At 49.4% G+C, this 14,994-nt stretch overlaps 1 protein-coding gene across 4 annotated transcripts in view; it reads right to left on the bottom strand.

Moving 5' to 3' along the window:
• The window catches only part of LOC146812624 (DEP domain-containing mTOR-interacting protein-like), a 221,093-nt gene that overhangs the window by 31,275 nt on the left and 174,824 nt on the right, over positions 1-14,994 (bottom strand). For all 4 annotated transcript variants that reach the window (XM_085619703.1, XM_085619701.1, XM_085619702.1 and 1 more), the window contains one exon: positions 13,731-13,916. In XM_085619703.1, the coding sequence (XP_085475829.1) occupies positions 13,731-13,916 (186 nt within the window). The remainder of the gene's footprint in view (positions 1-13,730; positions 13,917-14,994) is intronic.

Here is a 14,994-nt window from a genome sequence, read left to right on the forward strand (position 1 = left end):
ATTACGCTTTTTCAATTATGGATCAGGACTGGTCATGTAGCGTCTAGGATTTACAAATTCTTGTTTTCCTCTACTCTTCCTTCCCAAACTGTCGCACAGCAAAAATGGCTACATCATTTTGATCATAGTGTTACCGATCATATCTCTTCAGACACATGGCAAGATATTGGTAAGCTTTCTCTTTGTAACAAAATCGCCCCCTCATTAATGCAGTCTAAGTTTTTCTCTGTTAATCTTCTTCACTGGACTCCCATTCGTTTGTATTCGCTAAATCTCAAAGAAGATAATCTGTGTTGGAGTTGTGGTCTTTTACCAGGCGATTTTCAACATATGTTCTTTGATTGTTCCCTTCTCCAACCCTTTTGGGATTTAATTCACAAACACCTCATGATTATCTTTAATATTAAGTTTCAACTCTCTTTTCCATTAATTCTTTTAGGTCCGTTGGCGGCCCCGGTCCCTTTGCCTTTAGATGCCATGGAATTACAATTGTTGGATCTTTTATTGACTATTGCAGTCAAAGTAATTCTCATGGAGTGGAAATCTTTCTCTTCAGTTTCTTACCATACTTGGTGGGCTTGGGTTTCCTTTTTACGAAGTGCTCATACGTCAGTTGATCACGCTCATCTCTCTCCTTCTATATCTACTGGTGTTTGGAAAGCCTTAGATACGTACATGGAATTGGCCTCAGAGGGGTTGGTGGATCAATATCCTTTTGATTTGTCTGGTTAATGTTGTCTTGTGTGTCGGGTGAATCCTTTGGAAATCTTCTCCTCTTCCTTCACTCCTCCCTGTCTTTCTTCATCTCTTTCCTACTTTTTCCGTCTTTTCTTCCTTCCTTTCTTTTTTCCTCTCATCCCTAATTTGCTATCTGATGGTGATACTTTTGATAATTACTTCTGCTGGTTATCAATTTTTTCTTCCCTAATTAATTTATTTATCTGATATCTGCAGATTAATGAATGTTAATGATGTGTTTCTTATTATTTAATTTCAATCTAACATATTGTTTGTCTTTATCTGATATCAATTGTATCACTTTTGCTTGTATCCTATGTCCTTATTTGCTCCTTTAAAATAATAAAATTCTTTTGAAATTAAAAAAAAAAATGTAGCCTTGTATACGGACGATCTTATCATTCTACACCTCGAAAATTAACAATACAATTTCAGATATCCAGAAGGAAGTAGAAACTTTTGGCTCATTTTCGGGTTAACAAGTAAATGAAGAAAAAAAAACTAATGTAATGAAATGGAACTGTATCTGGAAAGGGGAAGAAAGAAAAGTCATCAGATATCTGGGAATATAGGTGACAAATGGACTAGAAAAAAAACGAGGTCAACCTGAATAAAGTCATTAAAGAAAGCAATGGGTTATTGAAAAAATGGAGCAACTTCTCACTGTCCCTGTATGGTCGAGTGAAAATGATCACCCTTCTAAAGTTTACTTTTTTATTCGACAGCATACCTCTAACCTTTTATAAGAAAAGCTTTAAAAAAAAGTACAAGAAAATATAAGTAGCCTTGTCTCGAATACTAAAGGAACTAGAATTTCCTGGGAAAAAACTAACGAAAAAAGCTGACCTAAAGGGCTAAGCACTATCAGATTTACAGATATACTGCTGGGAGATTCCTCTTAAAAATTGGAGGCTGATGATTGGAAGCCCAATTTAAGTTTCAATTGGGGGCATGTTGAAAAGCATGACAGGAAGCTTAGCTGAAACAGGATTTCTGTATACATTTGGTTCTCCAAGCTTCTTTAAGACGAAAAGATTGAAGATTCTGCAGGCCTCTACCAGACTTTGGAACGAAGTCATATCAGCTTGGGGGATTGTCTATTATAGTATGCTTGCCCCAACTTGGGATTCACTTTGGGGCATATGTATCAAGCGATTTTGTATTCGCAAACGCTGCGATTCGCAAAAAAACAGCGTTTGCGGATACAAAATCGCAAAATGCGATGTATGTGCCATTTTCGCATCGCATTATTAAGGAATCGCTAATTTTGCGATTCCTTAATTTTGCGTAAGCATTTAAGGAATCGCAAATTGCGATTCCTTAAATGCTATGTAACAAGCACCCAAGTTGTGCAATTTCTCCTTAAGAAATCGCAAATTACCACCAACTTCAAGTTGGTGGTAATTTGCGATTTCAATGAAAAATGCACTTTTTGGCACTTTTCACAGTGCCATGTGGCGCACATACATGCCCTTAGGGCATGTATGTGCGCCATATGAGCACACATGCTCATTTCAGGGTTGCATCAGGGTGTCATCATGACACCCTTGCACCTTTGAAATTATTCTTAATTTGCGATTAGCAAATTGCGATTCGCAATTTGAGTATGACTTCCCATTCATTCCTATGGGCCTCCTGGCCCATAGGAACGAATGGGAAGGTATTCCTTAATTGCGATTTCGCAATTTGCTAATCGCAATTAAGGAATATTAAGAATTCGCAAAATATGTGCGAATTTTTACATACATCCCGTTTTGCAATTCTCAAATAGCGATTCTCAAAAAATCGCTATTTGAGAATCGCAAATACGGTTTTTGATACATATGCCCCCTGGTGTCTAAAATATAGATTACGTAATCCAATCAGGAAGGATAAGTGGGCGATCTAGTATCCGTAGGTAAACCCCTGCTGTTGGAGCAATGGGTTGAAAAATCTGAGGGAACTCTTTCCAGATTCAAGTATTTACGATTGACTTTATAGATAAGGAGCAAAGAGTGGACTGATTCTGACACATGCCTCATGGAACAAAACTTACAGAACACTAAATCAAGGGAAAGGGAAATATCTAATTGCTGCTGGCAGCTGGAAGCAGCCACAGATGAAAGAACAAAACCACCATATGAAAGCTGGGAGAAAGACTTGCCGCATGCAGAGACGGGAAAAATACAGCAAGTATCCTTGAGTTTGCTTTATGGTGTAGTAAAAGCTGCAGCACTAAAAAGGAATAATCATTTTACTCTTTATAGATGCTATTGGACCCCGGATAAGATTTCAAAGTTCATGGGAAATAGAGTCAAAATGCACAAAATGTGGCCTGGTGGCTAATGATATCCACATGTTTTTATCTTACCCTCATCTTCTTTGGCATTGCAACTGATGAACCAGACATGAATATGACAACCCAGATGAAAGAAAAACTTGATATTACTAGCAAGAAAGGACATTTGCAATAATATGATATAAGCTGAGCCTCCAATGATTAATGAGTTGGTGGCTTCTATAAGACATACAAATATATTAGACAAGGCAAATTTTAAACCCAAAAAAGAAAAAAACTATAGTCTGCTTTCGAGCAATGATGGAGTGGGCAGAATGAGCTGGTCCGATGGTCATACCTTGGATCACTTACAGCACAAGAGTTAAAATCCAGGTGTTTAATAAATGGGCCTAAAGGTCACAATTAGGGCAGTTGAATAGAGGAAAAACTGGTGCTTGCTACATCATATCAGCTGGGTTTCTTGTATAGAAAGCAATTGTCCTTTGGTACTAAAGCATGGGAGAGTCTCTGCTACTTTTCCCCCCAATCACATTTCAATGTAAAAGTCTGGCTAAGGGCCTATGTACTTTGATTCTCACCTCGGAGACACACGGCAAAGCAGCAAACAAAAACGTGAATATCTACTTAAAACTCTACTTCAGTAGTCGACCGCTGGATAGTTTAAAGAAAATGCTGTTTAAAAAAAAAAATGTGTCCTCATATCACTGCAGATGTATCTCAGACCCTCGCATCGAGTTTCCACCAATATCCTTTACAAATAGCGCAGTCTGCTCTTATCGGTTAACGCATGTTAACAACATGAACACTGAAGGAAGTCAGCAGGGTCATAAAATCTATAAGAAACCAATATGTTTTGAATGCAAGATCAGTAATTAAGAACTATACCTTTTGGAGACTGAAATATTGTAAATATTGGTGCTGCTGAAAGTGTAAGGAAAGAACTGGGCATTAACTTTGCAAGGCGGGAGGATAAAGCTCTCGGTCAGACATGTTTTTGGCACTTGCTATTGGAGTATATCTGAGTTACCCTTTGCAGGGTAATGAAATGGTTCCCTGCTTTGCTTTGGTCAGTTTGTCCTGCTCTGTTGAGACGAGCTAATTAGGCATTTAATTGGGATTCTGGCTAGTTTCCTGCAGGCTACGTTGACATTGCCAACTGCGTCACGCCTACTAGACAGGTGCGAGACATATTGTGGCTCACCAAGAACCTACGGGGATGTGGAGCCTCCCGTTGCTTACCATTGGTTGGCTTTCCTTGTTACTTCTTATTTGTCTGCTTCTTAGTCACGTCCCAGCTTATTAATCTTGTTTGTCCCTCCGATTGAGCATTGCCTCTCTAAAATCTCTTTGACTGACTGGCACCGTTCTTCCACACTTGCTTTTCAAGCACTACTTTTTTTTGTGTGTGAAGCACTGCATTAGAGGGCATGTGTTTTCCAGCTTTCTCCTTTCTGTATATCTCTCCCACTGCACTCTGTGTTGCTCTCTGTTGTCTGATTCTTTCTGCCCCGCACACTTGAGCTTGCCTGTGTACTTCTACACATTTCGCACCCACCCATGCCCAACCTGCTGCTTTTCCACGACCCCCTGTTGCTTTTGCAAATACCGTCCCTCCGGTGCTGCTTTTTCATACCTTTCACACCACCGTTGAGCTTGCATCCCCTACAGTGTTGCTTCAGTGTTCCTTCCACTCCGTCCCCGTGTTGCTTCACCGTTCACCTCTCCACTCCCCCATGCAGCTTAGACATTTGACTCCACCCTTCCCACTCCCCTGCCTGCTCCAAAAAAAGCACTTTTAAGTAACTACAAAGAAAAAGTGCCTGCGTCATTTTGTATCCATGAGCATGCGTGCCATGGGCGCCTGCAAAATGACACCTACGGCCACATCAAAGGCTTCTATTTGTTTTGTTTTTTTCCTTTAGCTATGCTACAGATGATTACAGATGCTATGCAGCATGACTAAAAACCATTGGCAAAGCCAGTAGGTGACAAAGGCGAGGGACGGTTACTGGCAGGCAGTCACGCCCTCCCCTGACTAGAAACAATCGATTGCAGCCAGTTCAAGTCAGAAAGGCTGTTCAGCACTAAAAGAAACTGGTCGAGTCCTCGTTCGGTCTGTAAAAGGACCTCTGTGTTGTCAAAATATAATTCCAATATTAGCTTATGTTTGCTGATAACAGTTCACAATCATAATAGGGCAACCATCACTTTAGAAAACACCAAAAGTAAAGAAAGAAAGAAAAAAAAAACAAGCCTGGTTAATAGCCTGGTGAATGTGTTAAATATGCACACAGACAGCGGTGACACCTGGAGGCCACCATATAAAAGGGCCCTGAATACTAGAAAGATGGATTTAAATATAAGGTGTATGGCCAGTGTCTCCATACATGAATTTGGCCATTATAATTTAATCTCAATGGAATTTGGATTAATCATGCAGGCCCTTTTTTTATGGGTGAAATTCTGCAAGGAAGTCCCTATTCCGTTAGAATGAACGCTCCTATTTACTGCCTGCCCTAAGTGGGATGGAGCACGGTGGAGCAGATTTACAAGAAACCGATGCATTTCTGCGAAACCCTTGCGCCACCATGCATGCATCGCATTTACAATATGGCGCACCATTGCGCAAGGATTGAAAGATGCGTCAGAAATTATGACGTATCTGTTGGCACAAAAGTCACACATTGCTGGAGTTGTGTTACAAGCACGACGCAACTCCAGCAATGCATGCGGAGGCCTTCCATCACATCTTAGATGCATGACAAACCTACTTCAGGAAGGCTTTGAAAACGTGGCTTTTCTCAGTATAATTTCCAACTTTTACTCCTCCTGTTTGTTAGGCCACTGTAGGACTTCATTCAGCGCCAGGACACCTCCGGGTATAGTTGCGCTCTAGAAATGTCAATACCATTAACATTAACATTAACATTAAAGCCAGGTGGGGAGAGCAGGGTGAGGCGGCCGTTAAGGAACAGAGTATCTGTGGGATGCCATTCTGTCCTACCCCATGATGTAGTTTGGGATCTGGCATGGACCAGGTGATGTTCTACGCCTGAATGTCTGGCTGTTCGAATCAGACCTAATGATCCCACACATGAGAAATGTGAGTGCTGGAGGAGCCTAGCGCGCAACCAAGATGGCCGCGTAGGTGCGAGGCTCCCGAGGACCTCCGTGACCTCCTACACATATCCTGAAAATATCCTGTCCTAGATGAGGGGACTGTGTTGGTGAGCCCGAGCTGAGGTGGCACCCGTTTTCCGCTTCCAAATTGGACCTCGGACACCGGCGGGAGCACCGATCGAGGTTTGCGGCCTTCTCCACGCCGAACCCCGGATTGGATCTGTGGGGCGATCCGGAGACAAAGTGAACAACAGCGGCGGGCAGGGCTCGGCGACTCGCGTACCCCGCACTTTCACTTTCGCTTTTGCACCCTCCTTGCTGTCTCGGCGAGGTTGGGTCGCGGGGCACTGTGAGGTGGTGTGGCCTCATTGGGGTACCCTGCCGGCCCGCCGGCTGTGATCCACCCCGCGGATCTGTGGTGGCCCCCCCCCCGGAGCCCGTGAACCGGCTTGCCTGCCCTTTACGACGTGATTGGCACGATCGGGGGACTGGAACCATGTCCACAAAGCAAGATGGTGACCGGGCAAAGGTGAAATCGACCCGACGTGGCGCAGTCCATCAGTCTAACAGCATGGACCGCTACACCCTCCAGAAGGGATCTCCCGAGGTGCCGCGTAGGTCCCCTGAGGGCCCGACTGATGCTCCTGCTCTGCCCGCGGATCTGACCCTGCGGGATGTCATGGGTGCTATCGCCGAGATGAAGGCCTCGGTGGGCCAGCGTTTTGATACACTGGCGCAGAAGATTGACTCGGTCCTCGTGGATGTTGGCCTGGTGAGGGCCGATCTATCCAAGACCAATGACCGGGTCGATTCTTTGGCCCACACCACATCGGGCCTTACGAAGGATGTGGCGGCCCTCCAAAAGGAGGTGCGCCGGCTTGGCCAGGCGAGTGCGCTGATGGATCGCCGCTTGGAGGATTCCGAGGGTCGGGCCCGGAGGAACAATGTCCGCATTATCGGGGTGCCTGAGGGACGTGAGGAGGCGGCGGCGGACCTATTCGTGGAGGACTTGATTCTCACCCATCTCCAGCCCCGGGGGCTGAGTAAATTCTTCGCGGTGGAACGGGCCCACAGGGTTCCCGGGGGAAGGCCTAAGACCGGAGCCCCTCCGAGGCCTCTCATTGCCCGGATTTTCAACTTTCGGGACAGAGATGCTATCCTGCAATCCTCCAGACTACAGGGACCGGTCAGACTCGACAATATGGACATAAATTTTTATCCTGATTTCACCCCAGCGGTCCAAAAGCAGAGACTGAGCTTTCTCGGAGTCAAACGTCGTCTACGGGACCTAAACCTCAAGTATGCAATGCTTTTCCCAGCTAAGTTGCGGGTGGAGGTGGATGGCCGCACGTACTTTTTTGATCGTCCCGAAGCGGCCGGGGACTGGCTGGATACTTTGTCTGGGGATCGGGATCGGGGGGGTTGGGGGGGGAGCGGTTGGGGGAGAGGGCTGGCCGGATCAGGACTGAGGGACTAATATTAGGCCTCGCTCTGGACAAAATTGATGTCACTTTTGACTGTTCGTCTGTTCGAGTAAGTTCCCCTCCTGTGGAGGTCGTGTGGGGTCTCTTGGGGGTTCTCCCTCCTCCTCTGGGGGCCTAGTTAGTTTAACCATCTATGGGGCGACAGGCACACTGCACTTTGGGGGGGCTGTTCGGGCTCATGCAGGGGTGCAGGGAGGGGGAAGTTCTGTTGGGGTGGGTGGGTTGGGGTGGGGTGTTGTTCGTTTTTACCACAAGGCAAACCCTTTTTTGTATTGGTTTTAAGGTGCTCTCGGGGGGACGAATGATGGCTTCTGTGTGTGATGGGGGGTAGGGACTTGACTTTGTTGTCTTGGAACGTTAATGGACTGGGGGATAGGATCAAACGAGGTGTGGTCCTTCAGTATTTGAAACGAATCTCACCCGATGTAGTCTTTCTGCAGGAGACACACCTTATTGGTAATTCTTTTTGTGCCATGAATCGGCGTGGCTACCGTTTGGTGGCCCACTCGGGCTTCACGTCGGGCTCACGGGGTGTGGGCATCATGGTGAAGAACTCGCTCCCGTTGGAAATTGATGAGGTGCTCCATGATGATAGGGGACGCTACACTGTCTTGGTGGGGAGAATGGAGGGCAAAGTAGTTGTCTTTGTATCAGTATACGTCCCACCGGGGCTACAGTCGACCACTTTTGCAGACCTGGGGCGCCTCCTCCTTGGCCTTCCGGGGGGGCTTCTGGTGGTTGGGGGGGACTTCAATGCGGTGGTTTCTGGGACTGTGGACCGTCACCCCCCTAGGGACCTCCCCCGGGCACAGGCGTGGCTATCCGGCCTCTTGGATACACTGGGATTGGTGGACTGCTGGCGCTTAAAACATCCCACGCAGCTGCAGTACACTTTCCACTCGGGGGCCCATGGTAGCCTCTCACGGCTTGATTATGTCCTTGTCCCGGCGGCCTATGTTGGGAGGGTAGGAGAGGTGCGCCATTTGGCGCGGGGTATCTCAGATCACTCCCCGCTCCTGTTACACTTTGATGTCTTCCCGAGGGGTGAGGGCAGGGTAGTTCCAATCAATGCCTGGTACCTGCGCGACCCCACCATTCGCGCTGACTTGATTAAATCCTTACAGCGATACTTTGATGAGAATGTGGGGTCCGTCCCTTCAGCTATCTCCCTGTGGTAAGCCTTCAAGACAGTTCTTAGAGGGGAGGCCCTATCCCTTATTTCCCATGCCCGGAGGCGCGAGCGGGAGGAGGTGACCCGGGTGGAGGCCGAAATTGCCGAATTGGAGGGTGATCTAGAGGGTGGGGTGACGGATGCTGCACTACATGTCCTACAACTTAAGCAGGCGGCCTACAGGGCCCTCGTTACGGAGGCGGCCAGGGGCCTCAGTAGGGAGCAACAGGGGCGACTGTATGATGTGGGTGATAAGGCTGGTAAACTGCTCGCGTGGTTGGATAAAAAGGAGAGAGCGAATCGTGTGGTCCCGCTGATTGAGAGGATGGATGGTGTGAGTGTAACCGAGCCAGAAGAAATTGTCTCCTGTTTCGCGGATTATTTCCGTGAGGTGTATTCCCCGGTTTCTCCCTGCTCGGAGGAGGATTCCCATGCCCTGCTTAGGGATATCGCGCTGCCGTCCCTCTCGGAGGAGGACAGGGTGTCGTTGGATGCCGCTCCCACCTCCGACGAAATTGCCCTCGCCATACGCTCGGTCGCCTCTGGCAAGGCCATGGGCCCGAATGGCATCCCTATCGAGTTGTATAAGTTGCGACCGGATGTACTGGCACCCCACCTCCGCGCGATGTTCCTGGCGGCCCACTCGCTGGGCTCCCTCCCGCTGGACCAGCGTCTGGCTACAATCGTGGTGATCCACAAGGAAGGGAGACCTCGGGACCGGGTTACATCCTATCGGCCTATCTCGCTCTTGAATGCGGAGCCCAAAATTCTCGCCAAGGTGCTGGCCAATCGGCTGGTCGGCGTGGTGGGCGATCTGGTCCAACAAGACCAGTCCGGCTTTATTCCCCATCGCAGCACGGCCCTTAATCTGCGGCGCTTGCACGGGGTGCTCGCACGTGTCCCATTCGTGCGGGAACCGGCCATACTGGCGTCCTTAGACGCCACCATGGCGTTTGACACGCTTGAGTGGCCATACATTTGGGCGATGCTGGCGAAGTTTGGATTTGGCCCGGGGTTCATCAGTTGGGTCAAATTGTTGTATTCGGGCCCATTGGCGCAGGTGGTGGTGAATGGAAGAGTATCGGCCCCATTCGAGCTGGGCCGGGGCACGCGGCAGGGCTGCCCCTTGTCGCCGCTCCTGTTTGCGCTGGCCTTGGAGCCCCTGGCGGAGTGGCTGCGGTGGCATCCTTCCATCCGTGGTCTCCGTTGGACCCCCGAGTACGAGGACCGCGTGTCCCTATACGCTGACGACATCCTTTTGTACCTAGCCTCCCCACGTAAATCACTAATAGTCCTGGTTGATGTTTTACGTTCATTCGGCCGCAATTCAGGCCTTGTCATCAACTGGGCTAAATCATGTGTGTATGTGCTCTCCGGGGAGGCTCCCGTCCTCCCGCGGGGCTGTCCGATCCAGATTGCCTCTCAGGGGTTTAGGTACCTGGGTGTCTACATTACTCTGGACCCGGAGGCCCGCTACGAGCGGAACTTGCTTCCCCCCCTCCAGCGCTTGAAGGAGGACGTCGCGCGCTGGCGGCGCCTGCCGCTTTCGCCGCTCGGCCGGGCGGCGTTGTTTAAGATGATGTCGTTGCCACGCTTCCTGTACGCTCTCCAGAACACTATGGACTTAGTCCCGGCGCGCTACTTCCGTGAGGTGGAGAGTCTACAGCGCCGCCTGTTCTGGGACGGGAGGCCGCGTATTGCCCTGGCGAAGTTGACGCTCCCATGGTACGACGGGGGGATTGCCCTCCCGGATATTAAACGGTATTACTGGGCCTCCCAGCTAGCTGCAATTAACCATGGCCTCTACGGGCCCGCCTTAAACCCGGAATTTGAAATGGACAAGATGCTACTGCCCGGTGGCGACTACAATCGAGCGCTCTACTCTGGCGCGCCCGACGCTCGCCTGACGGGACCTACGCGTGTCATGGTGCGAGTATGGCACGCGGCTAATGCAGCTATGGGGTGGAAGGACCGTTTGACCCGGGCGTCACCGCTGTACGCGTCTGAGAGGTTGGGCTCCCTGTGGACCTCGAAGGGCTTCGAGAAGTGGGACACGATAGGCATCAGTAAAGTGGGGGATCTCTGGACGAGGGGGGGATTTAAAACATTCGAGACGCTGCAGACGGAGTTTCAGCTGCAGGGCAGTGAATACTTTCGGTACTTGCAGGTCCGTCATGCACTGGGCTCCGTCTTCCCAGACGTTGCCTCCATCCCGGAGTCTTCCCCCCTGGAGGACAGAGTGCTAGATGGCCATGTCCCAGACAGCACGATCTCACTTATTTACAAAAAACTGATCAATGACCGCTCGGGCTTGCTGACTGGCCTCCGAGAGGCTTGGGTTGCCGATGGGCTGGAGCTGGACGACGAGGACTGGATCTCCGCGGTGGCCTCTCCGAAGGAGGTGGCCATACCGGCTCGCCTTCGCTTCGTCCAGCTTAAGATACTCCACCGGGTCTACATGACGGGGCCAAGGCTTCTGCGTATGGGCTATGCTGAGGATGGGTTGTGTAAGCGTGGGTGTGGTGCTTTGGCGACCTTTCTGCATATTTTGTGGGAATGCCCGAAGGTGGAGCGATTCTGGCGTGGTGTGCACGAGGTCCTGCGAGTGGTTACGCGTGTCGCGCTGCTGCCTGAAGCGAGGAGGTGCCTGTTGAATGTGTGGGAACCAACTGACTACTCGGCTCCGCAGACGTGGTGGGTGACTCTGGGATATATGATAGCTAAGCGTGATATTGCTCAGCTGTGGGGATCCCAGAAGCCCCCGGCGGTGTCGGCCTGGAAAGAACACATGGACTGGTGCATGTTTCGAGAAAAGGTGGTGTATGTGGCGAGGGGTAAGCCTGGGACATGGGTGAAAGTATGGGGCCCCTGGAACGCCTACCGCGGGGGTATCTGCGCGCCACCATTGCTGCCTGCTGCCTCACCAGCCCCGTCCCCTTAGCTGACTCCTTCCCCCAGCCCCGGGCACAGGGTTCCCCCAGTCCTCGCTCTGTTCCCCTTCCCCTCTTTAGACTCCTCTGGATAGTTGGGGTCCCCCATTCGGGGAGCACGTGCTGCTACTTTCGATTGCGGGTTGCCTTGTGGGTGTGGTTTTTCTTGTTGTTTGTATAAAATGAAACCGTATTGTGGGGTCTGACCGATGTGGCCCACGACGTTGATACCTCCTGATTATGCTCCTCTGCAACGCCAAGTGTTTTATGAACGTATGTCATATGCTCCTGTCATTCCTAGCGGCCGGCCGGAAGGTTGTAGGCCCATACCTGTATATTCTTGAGATTTGTAATAAACGGTTTCAAAAAAAAAAAAAAAAAGAAATGTGAGTGCTGGAAAGTCCGGCCAGGTATAATGGGCCTGATGAATATCCCACCGCGGAGACAGCGGAGGCACTGTTCTGTCCTACTTAGAATTGGGGCCTGAGTTTTGTGGTATAGAGGAAAATACGGCAAAATATGATGAGCACAATAATCACTTTTCAGCCCTTCCCAGGATTTGTAGAATTGCCCACAATAACTTTTGTCTAAAGTCCCAGTTACAGGAAATGAGGAGTTAGGTGTGGACATACCATGTGGTTGAAAATATTATTGCTGACCAGTATCCCTGCCCCGAAATCAGGCCATTACGAGATAATCCCTCTGGAATGGGGATAACAGCATGGACCCATTTTTTCCAAGTGAAATTACGCACAAAACTCCTATTCCATGAGGAATAATATTTCCATTTACCATGCGATCCGAGGAAGCGGTAAACGGGAGCTAACAAGCGGGAGCGGGGGCAGTGCTGTGAGGTAGGTTGAGGGGAGGACACAAGGCGGCATATGTACGAGCCCCTGTCACCACTGGAGCGTTACTTTTCTGGATGCTCCGGTGGCATAGCGCCATTTCCCATATTGATAAGGTGGCGCAGAGCCACTTAATGTGGCTTAATGCCACACTGTAAATATGCCCCTTTCCACCGGAGTCCTCTGCTGCAAAGGGGCAAGCAATGGATGTTGCTGTGGGCGCTCCACAACAAAACCCATTGTGTTTTTTTTGCTGCCCCAGATTTACAAGGCTGAGGCAGCGCCCAAAACAGCGTCATTCTAAGGCCAGGAATTAGAATGGCGATATGAGGAGAAATTATGAATTTCTCCTAATTTTTTGCTCTTTCTAGGTGTGCTGCATTCTGCAGGACACATAGAGAGAGCAAATCGCCATGAATGATTGTTTATGTGCAGGAAGGTGTCGCTTGCTGCACATAAACAATCACCCCTGCAGCGCAGGCACGGTTGCCACATGGCAGCAGGGAGCCTGCACTGGTGCTAGCAGCTTTTTTAGCGCCACCGCTAGGGTAAACACAGGGGTGAGCCGTATTCTTGTGTACGGCACATCCCTGCATTTAAAACATGTCAGAGCGATGTACTGCTGAATTTGGCGCAGATCAGCGCTCTGACATTTTTTGTAAATACGCCCCATGGTTTCAGAAGAATGTGTGCTGACAGGGAGGAATGTTCTGTTGTCCACCCGTGCCACAGAAAGGGGACGGGAGCCAGTGACCAGTCTGCAGTTACATACCAAACCTCATATAATTTTCCAGATGGCAGTTTCTGGGCACTATAATCTGTACCGGTGTTGCCACATCCAGGACATCTGATGAGGAGTGTGGAAACACCCAGCCAGCTATAATCAGGCATATTGGTATCCCACGCGCGGCACACAGTTCGGCCCAATAATCGGGCCTATACTACAAGCCAAAGCAAAGACATCAACACGGGCTGCAGGTAGTGGCTCTGGCAAAAGGCTGTTCCACCCAGTTACTGGTCACATTAACAATGCTTTATTATGACATGAATTACTCATTGTTCCACGGTTCTGAGTTCCCTCATTGTCCTGAAGCCAACATTCTAAGCAGATTCGCCCTCCAAACAACCCCCTTCCCCCCTCCCGTCACTACCCTCGCTCACCTGACAGGAAGCTGGAGTTGCCTGGCTCGGGGTTCAGCTTCCGGAGGCAGAAGGGGCTGTCGGGGCTCCCCGGCTGTGGGCGAATCAGGTTGTCGTTCAGAAGCTCGGTCAGCCTCCGGCGCCGGCGGAAGTTGATCCGAAACAGATAGAGCAGGTTACTGTCGAAGAAGTGGTGCCTGTTGGAGACTGTGGAATAAACACGGTCACTCGTGGGGGGGAGGCCTGGAGGTCTGTGGTCAGAACAGGCCAGAATCCTCTGTCACACACGCACGGCTGCCGCGGCCCGGGCCGCCGCTCTGGGCCTGCCCTTTAGAAACAAAAGCCCCTGCTCAGCAGTTTGTGGGGTCAAAGCTCCTGCGGCAGGGGTGACTGGCGTGCGTGACGTGTGGGATGCCACTGTGTGTCTGTGCACAATTGTGTAAAGAATGGGTGCAGAGAAAGCACAAAAGGACAGCAAACGCGCAAAGGCCCGGACCGCACAAAGCACACGGAGATCCACACGATAACAACCAGGCATTCAAAGGCATCCGGCCACAACTACACAAACACACCAAGGACTACAGCCGGAAAAAATACAGGGACTGGGGTAAGAAACTAACAGGGAGAGCAGAGCATTTCTGGCATCAATTTGTGCAACAAATGTCATGGAAAATTATGAATAAAGCCTCTACAAAATTCAAAAAAGGGTATTTCTTTATCATGCGGAAATGTTTCGAATTAACACATCATCTTATATCCCTGCATAGAGGCATTTATTAAAAGTTATAGTGTTTAAATGTGAACCTTAAAACATTCAGGGCACCTCTCTCCCGTGCAACAATGCTATTGGTGAAGGAAGCGGCAAGTCAGTTTTCACATGTGCCCTATGGGTGGGATTCTTTGTATACATAAAGTAACATTATTGTCTATTGAATCAAACACAAGATATATTTGCCTAGGATCAACCAATTTGGTAAACACGGACATCTGTATTTATCCCAGAATTTTCTGGTCTTAGTTTGTGCAGTTGTGACGCTAGTGGGGTGTTGCTTGCTCTCTCCAGTAGGTTTACATCAAAGGTTATTGCTTTTTCTAACATTATTGGCACTTGTGGTTAGAGTGTGGATGGCAGGCAGAAGCCACATGAAAGGGGGGCTCGTTTTTTCGAGTCGGAGCCTCTCTCGAGCCTTCATCGGGTCGCCCCCTCAAACCAAAAAGAAATATGCTCAATGCACCACCACAAATGCCCATAACCATACGTATACATGCGCACACAAACGGAGAA

Source organism: Triturus cristatus, chromosome 7 (genome assembly GCF_964204655.1).
Source record: "Triturus cristatus chromosome 7, aTriCri1.1, whole genome shotgun sequence".
In the NCBI taxonomy this organism is placed as follows: Eukaryota; Metazoa; Chordata; class Amphibia; order Caudata; family Salamandridae; genus Triturus; species Triturus cristatus.